A 23,482-nucleotide genomic window follows, 5' to 3' on the forward strand; every position below is an offset into this window, starting at 1 on the left:
GTTCACTCTTTCAACAATGTCTTTAATTTTGTTTTTATATTTGTCGTAGCATATGCTTATTAACATTCTAAATGTTTCTCCTTTTAACTTCAATATCAGATTAAATAAATGGGAGAAAAAAATTGGATAAAGAAGATTTGTTTTTCACCTTGATCAAGCTGATCAGCCATCCACATTTTGGAAGGAAACCAACTACAGACAACAACTACATTCAAAAGACATTATTTCAAAGAAAACGCAAACAATTTCACTTCAGTGCACCAGAACAATGAACTCTTCTGTGCAACTCTATAATCTTCAAGAAAGATATGCAGATGCTTTTGCAAAAAATTTTACCATCGTTTCTCTTGCGGTCATAATTGTCTCCATCAATGGAATATTTGTGTACATATTCTTTAGGAGTTCAATTTTCTACAGTGATCCAAGATACATACTATATATACACTTGGTTATCAATGATATGCTCATGGTTTGTTTATCTGTAACTCTTTTTGTGATGAGTTTTGCATGGCAAAATGTGCCAATACCGTTCTGTGTCACCCTGCTAATAGTAGCTGCAACTGCTCATAAGAACACTCCTCTGACTTTGGCTGGTATGGCTGTTGAGCGTTACATTGCCATCTGCAAACCACTGCATCACCATCAGATCTGCACAGTGCGCAGGACATACATACTCATCTCTCTGATTTGGGGTGTAGGAGTCATACCTGGATTGACTGATTTGATTCTCCTTTCAATTGTTCGTCCTTTATCTGTTTTTACAACAACTGCTTCTTGTAGTGCACCAATTCTGTATTCCACACAATATCATGAAATACACACCAGATTTATGAATGGCCTTTACTCATCTGTTGTGTGGTTAATTCTTGTATTCACATATTGTCAAGTGCTGGTTGCAGCCAGAAGGGCCTCCACTGATAAATCCTCAGCAAAAAAGGCTCAAAGCACAATCCTGTTACATGGAGCACAGCTTTTGCTCTGTATGATGTCCTACATTACTGCTATCATAGACAAGACGTTTGTCCCACTTATACCAGCTGATCGGGCAAGACTAACCTTTTTAAATTATCTTTTAACAAATATAATTCCACGACTGCTTACTCCCCTGATTTATGGTGTTCGTGATAAACTTTTTTACAAACAAATGAAGGGGCTTTTTACATGCAGAATATTCCTTGTAAAAGTTGAAACAATCAATGAGAAAAAAAGGTCAACACATTAGGTGTTTCATAAAAACATGTCATTAGTGGCTATGTAAAATAAAAAAAGCATGCAGAATTCTTCATGTACCAGATAAATGTTTTATATGTTTGCAACACTGATGTAAAGGTTCAATTAAATCAAATGTACTGCAACATGATCATGCCATAAATTAAGTGTTTTTTAGTTGTCAATTATTATTGTGAAAAATTTAACATTAAAAGTTTTCTATGATTTAGTATAACATAATGGATCCATGTGCAGGTCTTGAAAAATAAGGAAGTGTAAGTGTTTAAATTCAAACCTGCAGCATACAGTCAGACCATAATTAACTGTACACTGCTGCAACAACTCAAAACTCCTCTACATTTGTTTTACCAAAATGTTTCAGCTAAGCTGTGTACAGTGTAAACAGTGCAAAGATATGTTATACAAAGTAAAATTAAAATAATGCTTGAAGAGCAAATAAAATTATCAAAAAGAAAGAAAGAAAAAAAAGAGAAATGAAATACTGGTGACAAATAAAGGGTAGAGCTTTTTAAAAACATTGCCAAGGGTACTCACCACAAACAGTATGGTTTAGGGCCAGATAGCTTTGTATTTCATTTGTTGCATTTAAGTTTCCCTAGGTGATCCAATTAATTTGATTTATTAAATATATATCTACTCCTGATAATGGTATGGTTTTCGGTATTCTAATTTTATTTAAATTATTAATATTTAAGTATTTTTACCACTCCTTTTTTCTGATTCAGTGCAGTGTTGGATTCAGTCTGCTTCAGATGTAAACAATTACATAACAGATAACGTCTCCTCGAGGGAACGAGACGCTGCATCGGATAACGCTTTGGGGAACGCCTTCATCATGACGTCTATGAATCACATGTGTAATCAGTCCAATGGATGGGCGAGACCTCATAGGTGGGTGACGTCAGAGCTCTGGATTGGAGAACGGTCTCAACAACTTCGGTTGAGAGACCGGAAGCTGTGAGTTGTGCATCTTCAGAGACCACACCTACAGCCTCCAAGCTCCATGCAGGGGCATACCCTCCGCTTGCAAGAGCAACAGCAACAGCAGCCAGACTCTGTCCTGGTGCACTCTCTCCAGATCTCCCAGGAGCAGAGCGATCTTGGGAAAAATGTACAAATGAAGCCTCAGCCATGGTGTGAAGCCGCCATTTCCCTGGCCTCTGCCCGTGCCTCGACGGGATGTCTGCTCCAATATTAAGCTGCCCAGGAATATGGACTGCTCTCAGTGAGAGGAGTTTGCCCTGGTACCACACTAGTTTGTATAAATGGCACGAGCACAGGCTCATTGGTGGTTTATGTTACAGACCACTGCTATGTTGTAGGTTATTGAGGGTGGAGGAGAGTGCTGTTCATTAACTCCCCCAACTACCTACAACTCCTGCCAGCACAGAGACTCGAACCTGCAAACTTCAGGTTACAGGTCCAACTCTCTAACCATTAGGCCACAGCTGCCCCAAGTGCATTCAAAAAACGCAGATCTAAAAAAGGACACAACACCTCATCCTTCCTCGGAACAGTGAATTACCTGCTGTAGGAACCGAACTCTGCAGCCCGAGGAGGGACCACCTCGATGGCCTCCATCCTCAGAGAGAGTCTACTTCTGTTCCATTACCAGAGCCTGCCTGGGGCCCACCAGAGTGGGAGAGTCCCCGTGAATTGAGGCAGAGGAGAACCGAACTGGATTCTGTGGCCTCTCACTACAGTGTGCAGGACCCTTTGATACACATTTGGCAGTAGTTTCCACGCTGCCAAAAAGTCTACCAAGGGAATCAGTCTCTCAGGACTGATCTCTGGTGTCATCAGAGCAGTTAGCTCAGTGCCCTGAAGTGGCGCACCAGCAGGAGATGGCTGAACTAGCTGCTCTGGAAACCTCCCAGGAGGTCGCGAGCCTTTTAGCACCGATACTTTTCCGGGCGGTAACTGAGAGAAGCATTTGCCGGAGTCCAACGCACCCTGGAACACCAGCAGGGTTGGCAAATTGATCTCCTGAGGGCACTGAGGAGAGACATGCACCGTGTAATGCTGTGTATACCCTCCGAGGTCCTGAGCCACAGGACTCTCATAGCTGAATTCTCCTAAAATATGAGGGCCCTCAGACCTGCTCGGGGCCGGACCCCATGAAGCACACTTGACAAGGGCTCCCACACCACCATGTAACCTCCTAAGGGAACCAGCATCGCAAGACTGGCCTCTGGTGACCTGAAGCAGCAGACCGGCAGGGGACAATAGTGCTAGCTGCTCTAGAGACCTCCGTAGAGGTAGCGAGCCTCTTAGCACTGCTACATTTCCGGGCGGTAACTGAGAGAAGCACTCGCCGGAGACCACTGTGCCCTGGAACTCCGGCAGGGTTGGCAGATCGATCTCCTGAGGGCACTGAGGAGAGACGGCCACCGTGTAATGCGGTGTACAATGCTCTTCCCCAGAGGGAGCTGGCCCTCAAAAAGTCCTAGGCCTTAGATGTCAGGACATTATGATGAAGCCTATCCAGCGAAAACGATGGTCCACAGAACCGCTTTCCACTAGTAACCTTTGGCCTGGGAGCACAACTCTGACTCTAGCGTGTGCGTAGTACAAAAAGTGACACCCCCGGCACGAGGGATTCATGGTAGGGTTGGGACTGTTCTGCCCAGCAGCCCCTGACCGCCTTAACCTCCTCAGAGGAAGAGAGGTAAACGTGTTCTTACATGAGAAATCACATCCCATGAGCCCCTGTACATCTAATTTCACATAGTCAGATAAATATTTCATTTTATTCCTCAGAATTAAATGTAGTCAACAACCAGACAAGTGAAAATAAAAAGACATCTGTAGCGTATATGTCTTTTTTTTCACTTAGTCATACAAATAACATCAATCTCTTCAGAGAAAGATGAATGCTGCAGCAAACTCTGCCTCAGAGGGGGAAGAAACCGCAGTGCGGGCTTCCAAGCCTCGAGATGAGCTCTAGATCTAGGGAACATGGGTGGAGATAGGACGAGCCATCTCCAACCCGTTCGCCAGATCATGTGTGATTCCCGCGATTTCTGTCATCGCCGTGCCTCAGTGGCAGCGCGACCCAAACCGTGAGATTGCATGCATGGACACACTCCTCGGAGCGTGCCCGGCGAGAGTGCTTAGCAGCTAGAAAAGCATGCAGCAGCGAGCTCTGCCTCAGAGGGGGAAGAAACCACAGCGCGGGCTTCCAAGCCTAGAGAACAAGCTGTAGATCTAGGGAACACAGGTGGAGATAGGACGAGCCGTCTCCAACCCGTTCGCCAGATCATGTGCGATTCCCAAGATCATGGTCACCTCTGTGCTTTAGCAGCAGTGCGACCGCAAGACAGGATTTACGGACAAACTCCTTGGAGCATGCCCGGCGAGAGCAGAGCGCTTAACAGCGAGAACAGCTCCACTCTTCATTAATGTTGCTCATTATAATATTAGGTGTAATATGTAATATGCCTACTGTAAATGCTCGACATGCCAATAAAGCTTTAAATATGCTGACTGGAATTTTTGTTGGAACGCAGTTTAAATTTAACATATTTAATTTTATTTCAGCTAATTAATGGACCATAATTATAAAGTATTTATTGAGAAATTAATCATTCACATAGTTTCATTCGTAAATATAAACACAACATGCTCATTTATCATCAAACATGGGCATAAATAATAAAATAAAAATTTTATTGGCACAATTGTCAGATGTTTGTTTACAAAATATATGGTAGGATAGCAAATACTAACATAATTATACAAATCATTAACTAGGTAAAGCGATACAAAAACTGAAAGGGGAAATAAGCATATATAACAATAAATATAAAAATATAGTCAGGTCATCCTCAGACATCGTCCCCCCACTATATGGCCCAATGACCCCCTCAGGTCATTCTCAGACATCTGTCCCCCCCCCACCCCCCCCCCCCAGGTGTCACCCTTCTGAACCCACACAGTAAAGAAAAGAAAACACATGCTTATATAGGTATACAGAAGCAATGTTAAATGAATTTTTCCACCACAACCTAGACACAGGTGTGACACCTGAAGGCAATTCAAAAAACATTTGTAACAGTAAGACAAATACACGAAGCTGAACTGGAAACAGTAAAAAAAAAAAATAACAATAATTAAAACAAAACTCAAACCCAAATCAGATGTCACAGATGTATGTATTTGTACATAATGTGACTTCAACAAAGGCTGGAGGAAACAGCTGATCACTTCATGCTTTAATGTGTTTATTTACTTGTTCAGAATCAGATTTCATAAGCAATGTACTGAAATCTTAGCAGTCCTTTCTAAAAGTTTTTTTTTTTGGCTAGTAAAAGTTACAAATGGCTGGTAACATAAACATTTAGTTGCCAAATTGGCTGCTACCAGCATTAGAAAATATTGCCAGATACATGTTCATATATTTCATATAAAACTGACGGTGCTTTTAGTGCCACTCACTGATGCTGAAGGTGTTGCAAAATGTGCAAGAAGCAATGTAATATAATTTTGCAGAAATGCTTCCTCAGGCATGTTTCCAGTGAGATTCCTATATCTGTCTGTGTGTCTGTCTGTCCGTCCATCTGTCTGTCTGTCTGTCTGTCTGTCTGTCTGTCCATCTGTCTGTCTGTCTGTCTGTCTGTCCATCTGTCTGTCTGTTTGTCTGTCCATCTGTCTATCCGTCCGTCCGTCGGTCCATCCACCCGTCTGTCTGTATGTGTGTTGGCATGTATGTATTTACACCAGGAGAGCAATATTCTGTAATTAAACTCGCTCTCTCTCCTTTCTTCCCTCCCTCCCTTTATTGTGGTCTTTTTACTCCCCTCATTTACATCTCAAATTAGTATATAAACTGGTCTGTTTCCTTCTGGAGTCAAAACTATTTACTAAGCAAACTGAAGAGGTAAGTTCACTCTTTCAACAATGTCTTATTTTATTTTTTTGTTTACATTTTTTACAGTATATTCATTATAGCTTATAACTGTTAACTTGCTAAACATTTCTCCCTATTATTTTCTATGAGATGAAAAACGTGAAAAATATTCTGGACAAAGAAGATCATATTCGAGCTTCATGTGCTTTTGACAGTCATCAAGATCACTAGAAGGAAGAAAACAACAACGAAACTCTTTTTTCCCAAGAAAAGTATTATCACTTATAATAAGAAGTAAATTTTACACCGGCCCATGAGGACGATGAACTCTACAATGTTTCTTTACAGCGTACAAGAAAAATATGCAGATGCTTTTGCAAAGAATTTTACCATTGTTCTTCTTGGGATCATAATTATGTCCATAAATGGAATGTTTGTATTGACATTTTTCAGGAGTTCCGTTTTCTACAATGACCCACGGTACATATTATATATTCACTTGGTTATCAATGATATGCTCATGGTTTTTTTCAGTGTAAGTCTAAGTGTGATGGCTTATGCGTGGCAAAATGTACCTCTCCCATTCTGTGCTACACTTCTAATAGTAACTGCAACTGCTCATAAGAACACTCCTCTGACTTTGGCTGGTATGGCTGTTGAGCGTTACATTGCCATCTGCAAACCACTGCATCACCATCAGATCTGCACAGTGCGCAGGACATACATACTCATCTCTCTGATTTGGGGTGTAGGAGTCATACCTGGATTGACTGACTTGATTATCCTTTCAATTGTTCGTCCTTTATCTGTTTTTACAACAACTGCCTCTTGTAGTGCATCAATTCTGTATTCCACACAATATCATGAAATACACATCAGATTTATGAATGGCCTTTACTCATCTGTTGTGTGGTTAATTCTTGTATTCACATATTGTCAAGTGCTGGTTGCAGCCAGAAGGGCCTCCACTGATAAATCCTCAGCAAAAAAGGCTCAAAGCACAATCCTGTTACATGGAGCACAGCTTCTGCTCTGTATGATGTCCTACATTACTGCTATCATAGACAAGACGTTTGTCCCACTTATACCAGCTGATCGGGCAAGACTAACCTTTTTAAATTATCTTTTAACAAATATAATACCACGACTGCTTACTCCCCTGATTTATGGTGTTCGTGATAAACTTTTTTACAAACACATGAAGAGGCTTTTTACATGCAGAATATTCATTGTAAAAGTTGAATCAACCAGTCAATGAGAAAAAAGGTCAACACATTAGATGTTTCATAAAAACATGTCACTAGTGGCTATGTTACATAAAGCATGCAATTCTTCATGTACCAGATTAATGTTTTGCAACACTGATGTTCAATTAAATCAAATGTACTGCAACATTGTCATGCCATAAATTAAGTGTTTTTTAGTTGTCATTTTTTATTGTGAAAAATTTAGCATTAAATGTTTTCCTTGATTTAATATAACATAATGGCTCCATGTGTTAAAATGGCACATCTTGAAAATAAGGAAGTGTAAGTGTTTAAATTCAAACCTGCAGCATACAGACAGACCATAATTAACTGTACACTGCCCCAACAATCTCAAAATTCCTCTACATTTGTTTTACCAAAATGTTTCAGCTAAGCTATGTGCAGTTTAAACAGTGCAAAGATATGTTATACAAAGTAAAATTAAAATCATGCTTGAAGAGCAAATGCAATTATCAACAAAAGAAAAAAAAAGAGAAATTAAATATAGGCAACACTCTTTTTAAAAAATTGCAAAGGGCAATCTCCCTTCTGCATTTGTCACCACAAACTGTATTGTTTAATGCCAGATAGCATTGTATTTCATTTGTTGTATTTAAATTTCCCTAGGTGATCTAATTAATTTGATTTATTAAATATATCTCTAGTCTTAGTTTTTGGTTCATATGTTTTTTAAGTGTTCTAATTTTATTTTATTTTTTAATATTTAAGTATTTTTACTAACCTTCTTTTCAGTGCAAAGTGTTCAATTCAGTCTGCTTCAAATGTAAACCATTACACAACATATAACTCTGTTTAATCTAAACAAGATATACTGCCCCCGTGTGGTCACCATGAGAAGTCCTAGTACAAATTACATCATCATTTCAAAGGTTTTATCGATGCAATTTTAACATTATAGTAGGCTGAAGATGAGCACAGTATCACAATATTGAAATATTAATATTATATAATTCACTTAATAATAAACATCCAATAGGTAAATAGTTACACCTATTATAATACTAACACTGCCCCTTGATACCCATCTGCATTATTTTGAGTTCTGAACCTTTGATTATTATTATTGTAGTTTTGATCCTAAACTTAGGTCAGCTTAGTAGTATTATGCATGGTACCCAGCAGCACAGCAATGCTAAACATAATGCTGAATGTGAGTTTTCGCAGAAAAACCTGTGATTTTGGCATTGCTTTTCAAGAAATTGCACAGAATATTTGTATTCAGTTCGATGCTTGTTTTTTCCCTTGCAAATACTGCACTGTTATGAAATTAACAGTAACTGTTTGAATAGGCTAATCAAGTGACCCCTGGGCAATGACCACCATGTTTAATATTCATAATCTCTGCCCTTTCCACAAACCATAAATAATACATGAGCTTCAGACTGAAATACACAATCCAGAGCTGGTTCTTCTGCTCAAGGTAAGTCTATCTACAAGACATCTCAAAATGAATAGGCTTGAATTTTAACCCCTTTCTCCTCATTCTCTTCCAGACCCTCGGTCATAAAGAACTGGAAAATGAACTCGACCGTCTGGTTTGTGGATAGTTATGAAGAAGCTCTTGCCAAAAACATTGTGATTGTTTCTCTCGGTCTTGTCATTAATTTCATTAATGGAATGCTAGTGGTGACTTTCTTCTCCAATCCAATGTTTTCAAGAGACTCCAGATACATTTTATACATTCACCTGGTAATCAATGACATGCTCATGATATGCCTATCAGTGACTATATATGTGTTGACCTATGCTTCCCAACTTGTAAATGCATCATTGTGTTACACATTGGTTTTTCTTGGTACAACCACCTTTATGATCACTCCATTGAATCTGGCTGGTATGGCGGTAGAGCGTTTTATTGCTATCTGTAAACCACTGCATCACGTTCAGATTTGCACACCTCAACGAACCCACATCTTTATATGTTTGATTTGGTTTGTAGGAGCCATGCCCTCTCTGGCAGATATCATTATTCTACTCATTGTCCAGCCCATATCTCTCTTCAGGTCTACTGTGCTTTGCTACACATTTAGTTTGTTCCCGACAAAACACCACAAGGATCGCATCACTGCTTCTCAAGTCCTCTGTATGTCACTGGTGTGGATAATTCTCATTTATACTTATTGCAGAGTCATGTTCACTGCCGGAAAGGCAACCTCAAAAGGTTCAGCAAATAAGGCTCGGAGTACGATATTGTTGCATGGTGTCCAGTTACTTCTTTGCATGCTTTCCTATATCACCCCTGTTATGGATATGTTTGTCTCTCCTTTTTTTCCTGTTCACAGAACAAAGATCACTTTCTTTAATTATCTAATCACAAATATTATGCCAAGATTACTGAGTCCTTTGATTTATGGGGTCCGAGACCAGAGGTTTCTGAAACAAATGAAGGAATATTTTGCTTGTAAAATTATTATTGTAAAGATTGTGCCATCAAAATTATAATTTTTACTACATTTATTTAGAAATATTAGAAATTAGATTTTTGTATTAAAATTTTTTTTTTTGCATTTATATTTTAAATTGATTATGAGATTTGTTTTATTTGAAATCATCAGCGAGAACAGAAACTGTGGCCCAAAACACTTTGTAGAACATTGATTAAATGTTCTTAGTTATACATTAATCGCATTTGTATCTGACACGTATCTGTTTCACACTTCAAACGTGAAACGTGAACTTCACTGATCCATTATCAGTGTCTTTTAATCAGCAGGTGTTTGATGATTTTTGGTGGACGTACTGTATGAAATCATTTACCCGCTAGTTCATGCAGGTGTTGTTAATTATATAAATTATAAAAATGATATGGGCCTATTATGGATTCACAACAGCAAACATATTTGTGTCTTTATCATGAACAGTAGGCGTTTTATATTAAAATTTTCAATTAAAATAGTTTTATAAGCAAACTATAGTTTTAAGAAAAATAGTTTTTAATAATTAAATAGAGTTTAGCATGGTAATATACATGGCAATGTTATTGGATTTGATCTTGGCAGAATAGATTTGATACACTATCTAGCATAGATGAAAAAACACTGCATATATATAACATCAGAGGTGGGTAGAGTACCCTAAAGCTGTACAGTACTCACATAAAATTAAAAGTACTTGTAGAAATATTTACTCAAGTAAAATTAAATGTATTAGTCTGAATACTTATACTTACTCGAGTAAGAGTAAAAAAGTATCGGATAAAAAAAAAACTACTAAGTAGTTAGTTTCTAGTTACTTTGGATCATATACTGTATGTCTATAGTCTATTTTTATTTAGATATAAAGACAGAATTTATCTAATGTATGTATGTATGTGTGTGCGTATATATATATATATATATATATATATATATATATATATATATATATATATATATATATATATATATATATATATATCAGCCTTTAGTGTCACATAATGATTCAGAAATCATTCCAATATGTTGATTTACTATCAGTGATGTTCTTTTTTTAGCTTTGTCTCAGGTTCCCAAAAAATATTAATCAGCAAAACTGTTTCCAGGGCTGGTAATTAATCAATATATTAGAATGATTTATGACTCTGAAATCTGGATTGAATTATATTTTTAAATATATTATGTATTATGTATGTATGAATAACCTCTGTCACTGAGAAGAGTGAAAACTCCTCACATGAACGCAAAGTTACCGAACATCTGAACATAACGAACCAAATCCACATTGACGGATCTTCGGTGAGCGTGATTTCACCAAGTACAACATGTTCCTGGATCAACATCCTTTTGATCCTGGAACAACTTTCCAATCAACCAATCAGAATTGATATATAACTTTACAGGAAATATCTGTATTAGGCTTAAAATTAGGGTTAGGTGCTTCTACACCCTTGTTGATCATTTGGGTAGGGTTAGGTTTAAGGGTAGGGATTGGTTTTTTTTGGACAATAATGTTGATCCAGGATCATCAAAAGATGTTGATCCAGGAAAATGTCTTACTTGGCAAAATCACGGTGATCGGAATCTTCTTCCATCTGTTCTGCAAAATATAAACAAGTTTATATTTCTGCAAGTGTAAACATTGTGGAAATATCAATATTAATTGTGTCTAGGCAAAGGCTTCCTCCTGGAACAGAGCTAGCACAGTTTTGGAGGGTATTAATTTCATACTCTGTGACAGCTTATTTAATGTAAAAATGATACATTATATTCAACAAACTAATGTCATAGTAGTATCTTGTACTGTAATAGAAAGTAGCCGTAGACAGCACATGTGTTCATCTAATAAAGATCTTCAATGCTAGCAAACAATATCTTTTGTAGATTTGCTTTCAATTTACTGTAGATCCAATGCCACGTCTTCAACGCTCTTGATGTTCTTAAACTTTCTGTTACAACTCTGAGTGAGAACCGCTTCAGACGGCTCAGTGCGCGTGGCAGGGAACTGAACGAATCATTCAAACTGATTCACAAACTAATTCACTGGTTTGTCAACTGGTTTGATCAAGCTTTTGAACAGAATTGACTCAAGAAATTGAATCATTCGCGAATGGGCATCGCTCATTGCCCAGAGAAAAGTAGATGACGTTTGAGATAAACTGAAACATTTATAACTTGTATTGCATTAAGATAAAGTAACAAGAGGAGAGTCACCCACAGTAACGAAGTTAAAATGTACAAAAGATTTACTAAAGTAAGAGTAAAAGAAACCATCTTTAAATATACTGCAAAAGTATTAGTTAGTTACCCAAAAAATATACTCAAGTAAATGTAACGAAGCAAATGTAACTCGTTACTACCCACCTCTGTATAACATCTATTAAATCATGACACTACAGATCTATACAGGTGGAGCTGGGGAAGGTGGAGGGTTTCTAAAAGTGTACTGCAACTGCTACAGCAAGCACTAGACAAGTATTGGAATGGTGAGCACCAAGCTCATTGGCTGCTGATGCAAAAAGAAACCAATCAGCTGCACCATGTGAATAATGTTGTGTTTATTTCAGATTGTGTTAGAACCATAGACTGTATAAAAACATGGATGTAGTGTCCGTGACGTCACCCGTGGTTTTCTGAACAATGTTTTTGAAGCTCAAAGTGGGTGGAATGGGCCGTCACCATCTTGGCAGCACGTCAACGAGCGTCACTCCAGGATCATCAAAAATGGGCAAAAAGGCAGGAGCTGGTTGCTGAAACCATGCCCACCTAAGTTGACAGCAGTGTCATGAGCGGTAATCCACCTGTCACTCAAGTGTCCGTGTCCTTAAGTATGCAGAACTTTTAGGCTTAATATTGCTGTATTTAAACAAATGAGCTGTAAAAAAAATTTACCCACCTTACAGTTGTCATTAAAGGAAAAATTAGCTATAGCCGTCCTTCGGATGAGACGTTAAACCGAGGTCCTGACTCTCTGTGGTCAGAAAAATCCCAGGATGTCTTTTTTCACTCTGTCTCCTCTCCACCAGTAAGCTGGTGTGTGGTGGCCATTCTGGCGCAATATGGCTGCCGTCGCATCATCCATGTGGATGCTGCACACTGGTGGATTAGGAGATGGACCCCCTGACAATGTAAAGCACTTTGAATGCCTAGAAAAGCGCTATATAAATTTAAGGAATTATTATTATTATTATATAGACCAAATTCATTTTTTGAACCAGGCTGTAAACGTTTTTTTCTGCTGTAAAGTTGCGCATTTTAACATGGGAAGTCTATAGGATTGACTCCCAGTCGATGAATTGCAGTTTTAGTAATTTCTCTCCTTGGCTTAACGAGAGAGATAGGGAGGTTGCCGCTTGCTTAGAACCTGTTGGCATGCATCCAGAGTTTCATGACAGAACTTTGTATTTCTTGAATTTCTTGTTAGAAGTACGAAAGTGACTTTGACAAGGGCCAAATAGTGATGACTATAAGACTGAGTGAAAACGTGTCCAAGTGTTGTAGGGTGTTCCCAGGGGCCAGTTGCACAAACTGCTTAGATTAGTCTCAAAAAGCTAGTCATCTAATTTTTTTTCATCAAAACTGGTCACAACTTTTTAAAGTGGATTACAAAAAGGTAGACTGGTCTAATTTGAATTTAAACTCAAGACTGGTTACCCCTTGGCCAACTTCTGGTTGGTCAAACTAGTTCTTATGACATACTGTAGTGGCTATGTTTATGCAACTGGCCCCAGTATGCAGTGATTTGGCCAAAGCATGTTTTGGCTGATCGCACAGAAGAGCTACTATAGCTAAAACTGTTGAAAAATGTAATGCTGTGTATAGGGCTACATAGCTGCAGATCAAGAGAGTGCCCCCTGTTAAGCCCTGATGACCGTAATGTCCATAGTGACCCCTCTCTACTTCCAGTCAAATGAAGGTATGACAGGAGCCAGGAAATTGTTCTTATTTTTACTCCACTTGTTAGTTTCCATAGTTTCTGTTTATTTAAGCCTCCTGCTTCAGTCAGTTCCTGGTTTGGTATCATTTGCTCTTGTTTCTGTGTTTATGTTGCATTTGCTCCTGTTGTCTACTGTTAATTTTATTATTATGACTTGTCATCACGCCTACATCTGTCCGGTAAAAGGCCAAGCCCAGTAGTAAGTATGAGGCTACTATTGGGTGGGATCTCCTCTGAGAAGACCTCATCATCATCATCATCTACGCTCCTTCCGGTAAGACTGAGATGGTCAGAATGATCCCACGACTGTCAAGCCCTTCTGGACTCCAGGGCTGAATGTAATTTCATGGACCATGCACTTGCACACAAACTTCTGGTTTCTCTCAAACCCCTCACTCACTGAATCACTGTTCACGCCCTCAATGGTCAAAAACTTCCTGTCAATCTCACTCACCACTGAAGACATCACCCTCATCACATCAGGCAACCACACTGAGATCACCTTCTTCTACATCCTCGACTCTCCCCTTGCACCCATAGTTCTTGGACACCCCTAGCTCCACTGCCACAACCCCAAAGTGGACTGGCAACTTCATTCTATATCATCTTGGAGTAATTGACCATCGTAGATCACGTCTTTCGCTTACATGGCCTCCCGACAGACTTGGTTTCCGACAGGGGACCCAAGTTTGTATCCAAATTTTGTAGAGAATTTCGTAGGTTGCTGGGAGCGACTGTAAGTCTGTCCTCAGGGTTTCATCCCCAGAGCAATGGTCAAACCGAGAGAGCCAACCAAGATTTGGAAAGGGCGTTGCGATGTCTGGTCTCCAAGAATCCTTCCTCCTTGAGCCAACAATTGTCTTTGGTGGAGTACACCCACAATACATTAACTGTATCAGCTACGGGGCTATCTCTGTTTGAGTGTAGTTAAGGATACCAGCGACCAATTTTCCCAGTCTGGAAACCGAAGTCGCGGTCCCCTCCATTCAAGCCTTTGTCTAGAGGTGTCACCGCACTTGGACTAGAGCCCGTGAGACTCTACTCCAAGTGGGGGCCGCACCAAGGCTTAAGCCAACCGCCACCGGTCTAAGCCTCCCATATACGTCATGGGTCAAAAAGTGTGGATTAACTCGTAGATGGGGAACCTACTTATTTCGTTCAATCGCATTCTGGACTCAAGACGGAGGGGACGTGGTTTTCAATACTTGGTGGACTGGGAAGGTTACGGTCCGGAGGAGAAAAGTTGGGTGCCTGCTAGAGACATCCTGGATCACTCTCTTATCGATGATTACAATCGACAGGTAAGAGAGTCTGGGGACGCCAGGAGACGTCCTTAGGAGGAGGGGTACTGTCACGGTTCATGAATGCACTGTTTCCTGCTCGTCTCAGGTTACATCATGTTGATTGTTTCATGTGGACGTTGCCGCTGATCATGATGATCAGCTGCAGCCTATTCCAATGGCCTACTTAACACCCTGTCTTTCGTCTCTTGTTTGTCAGATCGTTGTTTGAGGACCTCTGTGCTTCATGTCTGTGTCTCCTCTGCTCAAGCATTCATCCTTGTGTCTTCATTCCTGTTCGTCGTTCTGTGGATTCATCATCATCTCTCACCAACGCTCTCAACTCACCAACTCACTGATGCGTGCTGCCATCGATGTCCCTGTGTCATCCACCATCAAACCCATCTGACTGTGTTATAATCAATACCTGTTTACGTTTCGTCTCCATGAATCCTTCACCGTGGGACTCTTTTCTGGCTGGACACAAATATTTTAACAAATAATTTTTAAAAAAGAAGAAGAAGAAAACATATGATCCAGGGTTACATGTTAAATGGCACAGCAAATTATTATTATTATTTTTTTACTCCATAGAGTAATAGGGTAAAGGTAACACCAAAGCAGTGTTGCACTGAAATAAAGTAAATTCACTTAACAGGATTGACCATTAGTGATGACACTTACTAAGTTACCAAGCAGAATCACTGAAGATAAGAGGAACAACAACAAGCGCAACTACAACCTACAACTATAAACCAGCATAAATAAGCCTGGACCAGTATGGAATTCATGCTGGTTTATGCTGTTTTTTTTTTCCAGCAGGTTTAGTGTTAGTCAGTTCCTGGTGTAGCTGGTGTAGTTCAGTATTGCTTTAAAGGGATCTACATGATCCCAGCTGAGAAATAAGGGTCTTCTCTCATTCCTTGATAAATGATAAAATTACAGACCGTTTCGCCAGATAAGACCCTTATTCCTCACCTGGGATCATGTGGAGACCTTTGAAGCTGCATTGAAACTGCAATTTGGACCTTCAACCCGTTTGCCGCCATTGAAGTTTGAAAATCGTGGAATATTTTTGTTAGAAACCTTAATTTCTTTGTGATTCAAGAAATGAAGATATCTTGGATGACATGGGGGAGAATAAATACTCAGGACATTTTTATTCTGGAAGTGAACTAGTCCTTTAATAATGCTTTAAGGCCTCTTGTGGCAATGCAGAGAGTGCAGTATTTGCATTGCAAATATTTGAATAGACTTAACTTAAAATGTCCCTTTGGCTATGACCATCGTGTTTAATATTCATGATCTCTGCCCTTTCCACAAACCATAAATAACATACAGTAGCTGATTAAAACTCATGTGAGCTTCAGACTGCCCACCATCCAGAACCAGTTCTTCTGCTCAAGGTAAATCTATGAGACTTCTCAAAAAAAAAAATAGACTATGATAAGACTGTAGTAGGTGATTTTTTTTTTAACCACTCTCTCCTCTTCCCGTTCCAGATCCTTGCTGGTAAAGAACTGGAAAATGAACTCGACGGTCTGGTTTGTGGATAGTTATGAAGAAGCTCTTGCTAAAAACCTTGTGATTGTTTCTCTCGGTCTTATCATTAATTTCATTAATGGAATGCTAGTGGTGACTTTCTTCTCCAATCCAATGTTTTCAAGAGACTCCAGATACATTTTATACATTCACCTGGTAATCAATGACATGCTCATGATATGCCTATCAGTGACTTTATATGTGTTGACCTACATTTCACCACTTGTGAATGCTTCATTGTGTTGCACATTGTTGGTGATCGGTACAACCACCTTTATGATCACTCCATTGAATCTGGCTGGTATGGCAATAGAGCGGTTCATTGCTATCTGTAAACCACTGCATCATGCTCAGATTTGCACACCACAAAGGACTTACATTTTTATATGTTTGCTGTGGCTAATAGGAGTTATACCTTCTCTGGCAGATATCATTATTCTACTCTTAATCCAGCCCATATCTTTTTTCAGCTCTCTTGTACTTTGCTATCCATTCAGTTTATTCCGTTCCAAAGCCCACAAGGATCGCACCACTGTTTCACAAGTCATTTATATGTCACTGGTGTGGATAATTCTCATCTATACTTACTGCAAAGTCCTTTTCACTGCCAAAAAGGCTGTTTCAAAGGGTTCAGCAAATAAGGCTCGGAGAACAATACTATTGCATGGGGTCCAGTTACTTCTTTGCATGCTTTCCTACATCGCCCCTGTTTTGGATTTAATTCTCACACCTTTTTTTCCTGTTGACAGAACAAAGATCACTTTCTTAAATTATCTAATCACAAGTATTATGCCAAGATTACTGAGTCCTTTGATATATGGGGTCCGAGACCAGAAGTTTCTGAAACAAATGAAGGAATACTTTACTTGTAAAGTTATTATTGTAAAGATTATGCCATCAAAATTATGATTTTCAGCTGAACAAATGTACGTATAAATAATGTATTTATTTGTATTCTTGTTAATAAAGACACTTTTTATTTGAAAACATCAAATTATTCTTGAATTATTCAGAAATCAGTTTCCCTTAAGCATTTTTTTCCTAAATAAATATAAATACCAAATAAAATCGATCATAACCAAACAGTAGTTTTAAGATAAGGATTTTGAGACTACTGCTTGTTAATGTCAGTACTGTATGACTGTATTATGCCACCATGCGGCGCAATAATAATGTCTCAAAAATTGACTGTACTGTTGGCATACTGCATTTGTTTGTTCATTTGAGTGTTGAGTTAAAATGTTATATTTTCATTAGTTAAATTCTGCCAACATTTCCATACACAATCTCTCTCTCTCTCTCTCTCTCTCTCTCTCTCTCTCTCTCTCTCTCTCTCTCTCTATATATATATATATATATATATATATATATATTAATACGACATATAAATTAGGTTAAACATATATGAGTAATTAACCCATTGAGTCTTGAGGTGTGTTCAGCTGTGTTTGTCTGCTTTAGTCAGATGAATAAAATCAGTTTACCTCAAGTTCACGTTCAAAGATTGTTGATCACATTAACTATGGGAAGAAACCAAAAATGTATCTTTAATATCTGTTGATTTATACATTAACATGCCTTCGTAGCCAAACTACAATTTTAAAATTAAATATTTAGGAAAACTGCTTTATATAGTTGGTGATAGTACTGTATTATGATTATTATTTTTAATAAAACAAATCACACTGTAAATTCTTACTCTTAGTGGTTTTGCTTACAGTTATTTTTAATTCCAAGGTTTAGGCTACGTGCATTATTTTGTCACTTAATCAGTTCATTGATTTATTTATTTTTATGGTTATTTTTTATTATTATTTAAAATTGAGAATTTCTAAATAAATGATAAAAAAAAGAAATATACATTTTATCATATATATATTTTAGATCAGCAAAATATACAACAGTGTAACTTTATTAATTTAACTTAAAAATATTTTTTTGTGTATGTATTTTTGAAATCACAAACTATTGTAAATGGTTAATTCAGGTAAGCGCTGAAAAAAGTAACAGGTGTCACGTGATGGAAAATGATTAGAACATATTCATTAGCAGCGATTTGGACATATTTTTAGACCTGATAAACGACAGACTGGAACTTTAACAACATTTGAATCTTTAATCTTTAACAAATATTGAGTGATCTTATCTGACCAATTTGAGACAAATTCCGGGTCGTTTGGTGCCCAGTCACTGAAGCTAATGCTGTTATTTCCGGCTTGGATTCGCAGCGCCACCTTGTGGTTTTCTGCGGTGATCTGCTCGTGCATAACTCACCAACAGTGTTGGCCTTACCTGAAGAATCTCAGCGTCCGACAGGAAGTTGTTAAAGATACAGCAAAATAATAGTAATAATAATAATAATAATAATTGCCTTTCACTCGATATGGCCGTATGTGAGAGAGAGGACCGAAAGTTACACAATAATCGAAACGAAAGTGAAACCCTTTCCTCTGAATCACATCACTTTCTGTTCTGACACAGGAACGAACCAAACGCCAAACTGCACTGAAAGGTAAATGTTACTCAAAATATTGCCTTCTCTTTGACAATTTTTGTCAATATTAGCTAATAACAGTTAATTATACGGTGTCCATATTTATAAATTCATCACTGGTCGCTTGTTGTTCGCTAATGTACAATATCCTTGAAAACTCTCAATGCCTTTCATTGATTATGTTTACCAAGGTGTTGAACTGGTAACTTCTTTTTAAAAAAGAGCCACCACTGCAAAAAAGTACCTTGTAAACATGCAACATATTAATAGTACAGTATTAAATGTAACGTGAAAATAGCCTACCATACTTGAATTAGGAAATCAGGAATGACCTTGCTATTAACATCTGATACTATTGCTGTACTTCTTTGTAAAGGACAGCACTGACAATGATTTGTCATTCTTACAGAAAATGGCTCAAGCTGATATTGACGAGGGATTATATTCTCGACAACTGTAAGTGTATTTAAAATATTATTTTCTGCTTTTCTTATCTGCATCTTGGGTTTCCCTTAAATGTCTACTTATTTGTGCTTTCTATTTCTCGGAAATGTATCTTTAGAAATGTAATTGCCAGTAATACTGCTGCACAGGGTTGTAAAGCATATGAGTATTCATACTTTCACTTCTAGTAATAATTTTTACTTCATTAACTTTAATTAACCGCTGTTGTAACTGAATGCAATCACTTGAATTACATTTTCAGTAGAATAAAATCTGTGTTGCATTTATTACACTTTAATTTAGATATTAAAATATATTTCAATTTTTTTCTGTTTCCTTTGTTAAAAAAAATTCAAAATAAATGAAAAATAGTTTGTTGTTTCAGCTATAATTTTAATGTTAAATTGTCTTTCTGAGCTCAGGTTACTTGGTTAAAGGAATTCCTATCATGTATTTTCCAAGACAGCATTACTGTATGAATAGTTATGCCCCACCTTTACTTCCTGGTATTTTTCAGAGAAAAACCCAAGCAAAAGTACAAGTTTTTTTTGTTTTTGCATAGTTAAAATAATTTGCATGCTATTTTGTTTACTAGATTACTAATACATTATATGCAAATTTTCCATATATTATTTAAATATGCAAAGTGCAAAGAATACATCATGGTAGCATTGACAGCATATTTGTTATATTTAATGAATGCTTGATTTAATTTAGATCAAATGTTCTATTTATTCTCTCACTCAAAATATATCAGTTGAAAATGGCAGCATTGACAGTTCAAAAGTACTGAAATGCATTTATTTTAAGCATGGTTCAATTTTTCATCTCACAACAGGTACGTGATTGACCATGATGCAATGCGTCGCATGGGAAAGGCTGATGTCCTCATTGCTGGAATGCGAGGTCTTGGTGTGGAGATTGCCAAGAATGTGATCCTGGCTGGAGTTCGATCGGTCACCATTCAGGATGAGGGTGTGGTGGAGTGGAGAGATCTGTCCTCTCAGGTAATCAGTCCTATTACTGCTATTAAAACAATACTCCACCAAAAGAAATATTCTGTCATCATTTATTAACCACTAACGATGATGTTGTGAAGATGGTCCGAGCTGCTGTTTTGAACAGTGAAATGATTTATTCAGTTGTTTTGGTGTGTCTTTCACAAATGATAGTCATTTATGTGAACTTTTACTTGAAATTCTCTCTGTAGTTTTACTTAAAGGAGGCTGATCTGGGTCAGAACAGGGCTTTATGCTCTGAGAAGCAGCTCTCTAGTCTGAATGTCTACGTTCGAGTGTCTTCCTGGACTAACAAACTCGATGAAGACTTCCTCAGTAAGTTCCAGGTGAGTTATAATGTTGGACTCATATGCATGTGCAATAAAGATTTTTTAACCGATTTTTATGCTTAGTCATATTTAACGTGTTTATCCCAATAGGTGGTGGTGCTCACAAATTCACCTTTAGAAGAGCAGCTACGCATGGGAGCGTTTTGTCATTCAAACAATATAAAGTTTATTGTGGCTGACACCAGAGGGCTTTGTGGGTAGGCTGCATTTGACAAATCAGCAAAGTATGTGAAGCTGGTTAAAATAGCACTGGATTCGATTCTGATTTTGTGTGTTTGGTTCACAGGCAGCTGTTTTGTGACTTTGGCAAATCATTTGAGGTCATAGACACAAACGGAGAGACTCCAGTATCGGCTATGATTGCTCACATCAGCAAGGTGACACAGAACAAAAATCACATTTTCACTTTCATTTATGTTTCACATGTTTTTTCATGAAATCTGAGAGATTTCTGTTCCTTCATTTAATATCGAATCCAGCTAAACTAATCCATAAGAATCCATAATAATAAAAAAAAGGAATCAGGCAAGCATTCTTGAGATTCTGTTTACCATATTTAACATTTAAATGTGAATAAAAACCTAAATTAAGTCTGTTGAGCAAAAAGGGACTGTGCCTTTACAGGAGGCTTGAATTAAACGGATTGATGTTTATTATGTTTATAATTTCTTAATGAACTTCATGAAGCGGATGGACATTCAATGGAAGGAAAGAAGTCTTTCAGATTTCATTAGAAATATCTTTATCTGTGAACTTCATCTAACATGAACATAGTCTTATAGATTTGTAACATGACATAATTTATTTTTAGTTCCTATGTAATTTTCTAGAGTTGCCAAATGGAATTGCAAACAATGCTTGTTTCAACCTTGCTACCACCCCTTCTGAGTCAACATTTCTTAATTTCTAATACTATTCTTACCATCCTAAAATGAATTTGAGCTGAAAACGTGTTTTTTGCCGTCACAGGGCAATCCAGGCATCGTGACATGCACAGATGAGGAAAGCCACGAGTTCACCGATGGCATGTTTGTGAATTTCTCTGAGATTCAAGGCATGACTGAACTCAATAGTTACGGCCCCATTGAGATCAAAGTGAGAGGTAGGTTTCATATGATCAAATATATGGAAAACATTTAGAGCTGATCATTGATAGACAATGTCAAGCAGATGTCAATAGCAATGCAAATCAGTCAATAACAATATATTTTAATGCTTTCAGACAGCTACTCCTTCAGTATTTGTGACACTTCAAACTTTTCTGAGTATGTGAAGGGTGGAGTGGCAACTGAAGTGAAACAGCCTGAAATCCTCAGCTTTGTAAGTATCGGCCATGACATAGTGAGGATTCTTGACTGCATAATATGGAATAATTAATTATTTTAAAATGCTAGCATTTTTTGAAACCTGGAAGTGTGTCTATGTATGGCATTAAAGCAAGGCACGCCATTTGAGTTGATGTTTTAATTCTCGCAGAAACCTCTGAATGAGGCTCTAAATGAATTGATTAGAGACCCTGGGCTTGTGGAGATGACAGACTATGGCAAGATACAAAGACACCTGTCTCTGCATCTGGGCTTCCAGGCCTTGCATAGATTCACTCAGAAGTACAGCCGGGCACCCCATCCTAGATCCCAGGTCAGTCCAACAAAACTTTTATGCTAAATAAGTATTTTTAAAGTAAGTCTATAAATGTATTCAAAACTGGAAAAACTGTTTACAGAATTGTCAAACAAAAACAGACAGAAAATGTATTTTTACTACTGAAAATAGGTCAGGAATTGTATTTTGAATGAGAAAGAAGCACTTAAGAGTAGAATTAGAATTTGTTGCACCATAATAAATACGTTGAATTTTCATTGTCAGATTCTTCAGCATATTTTACACCCATGTGAAGTAGTTCATCTCTGTGTTTTTCTGCTTTCTAAAGGCTGATGCTGAAGTGCTGGTTACTATCACAAAAGAGCTTTGCACAGATGCAACGTTTGGTGATCTTGATGAAGATGCTGTAAGGCAGTTATCTTTTGTTGCCAGCGGTGATCTGGCGCCTGTCAGTGCCTTCATCGGCGGTCTGGCCGCTCAGGAGGTGGTGAAGGTGAGCTTAATCATTTAACATTTAATTCTGGCAGCACTTAGTTGAGTTTGAGACCATGGTATCATTTTTTAATGACTATATTTTGTATGTAATCCTTCAGGCATGCAGTGGTAAATTCACTCCTCTCAGACAGTGGCTGTACTTTGATGCCCTGGAATGCCTTCCTCAGGAGAACGACGGAGTCCTTTCTGAAGATGCCTGTGCTCCTGTAAGCTACAAGCCAGTTCATTCTCAGTGTTTAGAAAATAGGAAAGTCTTGTTTCTAATGCAAATAATCAACTGAGCACTTTACATATTTCACATGATGTGATCTTTATCTTCTATGCTGTAGAGAGACAGTCGATATGATGGGCAGATTGCTGTGTTTGGATCTGCTTTTCAAGACAAACTGAAGAAACAGAACTATTTTCTGGTGAGTGTATTTCTTCTGTTTCACCAGCAGGTGAGGACATTACCCTGATTTATGTTTCAGTAATCTCTGTTGGATCTTACCGTTGATCTGTCATGAAGAACAGTGAACAGACCTGTCCTGTTGAGCACTAATGATGTGTCATTGTATATTTCAAATATTTCAGATTTTT

The 23,482-nt window shown here is 38.0% G+C and overlaps 5 protein-coding genes across 5 annotated transcripts in view; all 5 read left to right on the plus strand.

Moving 5' to 3' along the window:
- Positions 1–259: 259 nt before the first annotated feature.
- LOC113089021 (odorant receptor 131-2-like) lies at positions 260–1,222 on the plus strand. The gene has a single exon (XM_026255922.1). The coding sequence runs from the start codon at positions 269–271 to the stop codon at positions 1,220–1,222; it is 954 nt and encodes a 317-aa protein (XP_026111707.1). The 5' UTR covers positions 260–268.
- A 5,170-nt stretch (positions 1,223–6,392) lies between these two features.
- Positions 6,393–7,337, plus strand: LOC113088813 (odorant receptor 131-2-like). The gene has a single exon (XM_026255844.1). It carries the CDS (start codon positions 6,393–6,395, stop codon positions 7,335–7,337), a length of 945 nt encoding a protein of 314 aa, XP_026111629.1.
- Positions 7,338–8,865: 1,528 nt separating this feature from the next.
- Positions 8,866–9,789, plus strand: LOC113088829 (odorant receptor 131-2-like). Its single transcript, XM_026255845.1, has one exon. The coding sequence runs from the start codon at positions 8,866–8,868 to the stop codon at positions 9,787–9,789; it is 924 nt and encodes a 307-aa protein (XP_026111630.1).
- Positions 9,790–16,505: 6,716 nt separating this feature from the next.
- Positions 16,506–17,429, plus strand: LOC113103758 (odorant receptor 131-2-like). The gene has a single exon (XM_026266002.1). The coding sequence runs from the start codon at positions 16,506–16,508 to the stop codon at positions 17,427–17,429; it is 924 nt and encodes a 307-aa protein (XP_026121787.1).
- A 1,343-nt stretch (positions 17,430–18,772) lies between these two features.
- The window catches only part of uba7 (ubiquitin-like modifier activating enzyme 7), a 34,351-nt gene continuing 29,641 nt past the window's right edge, over positions 18,773–23,482 (plus strand). The window contains exons 1-12 of the mRNA XM_026266001.1: positions 18,773–19,032; positions 19,424–19,470; positions 20,297–20,465; positions 20,669–20,803; positions 20,897–21,003; positions 21,093–21,183; positions 21,776–21,908; positions 22,029–22,126; positions 22,283–22,444; positions 22,737–22,901; positions 23,002–23,109; positions 23,233–23,313. Of these exons, the coding sequence (XP_026121786.1) occupies positions 19,427–19,470; positions 20,297–20,465; positions 20,669–20,803; positions 20,897–21,003; positions 21,093–21,183; positions 21,776–21,908; positions 22,029–22,126; positions 22,283–22,444; positions 22,737–22,901; positions 23,002–23,109; positions 23,233–23,313 (1,293 nt within the window). The 5' untranslated portion in view covers positions 18,773–19,032; positions 19,424–19,426. The remainder of the gene's footprint in view (positions 19,033–19,423; positions 19,471–20,296; positions 20,466–20,668; positions 20,804–20,896; positions 21,004–21,092; positions 21,184–21,775; positions 21,909–22,028; positions 22,127–22,282; positions 22,445–22,736; positions 22,902–23,001; positions 23,110–23,232; positions 23,314–23,482) is intronic.

The sequence above is a fragment of the Carassius auratus genome, chromosome 6, assembly GCF_003368295.1.
Source record: "Carassius auratus strain Wakin chromosome 6, ASM336829v1, whole genome shotgun sequence".
In the NCBI taxonomy this organism is placed as follows: domain Eukaryota; kingdom Metazoa; phylum Chordata; class Actinopteri; order Cypriniformes; family Cyprinidae; genus Carassius; species Carassius auratus.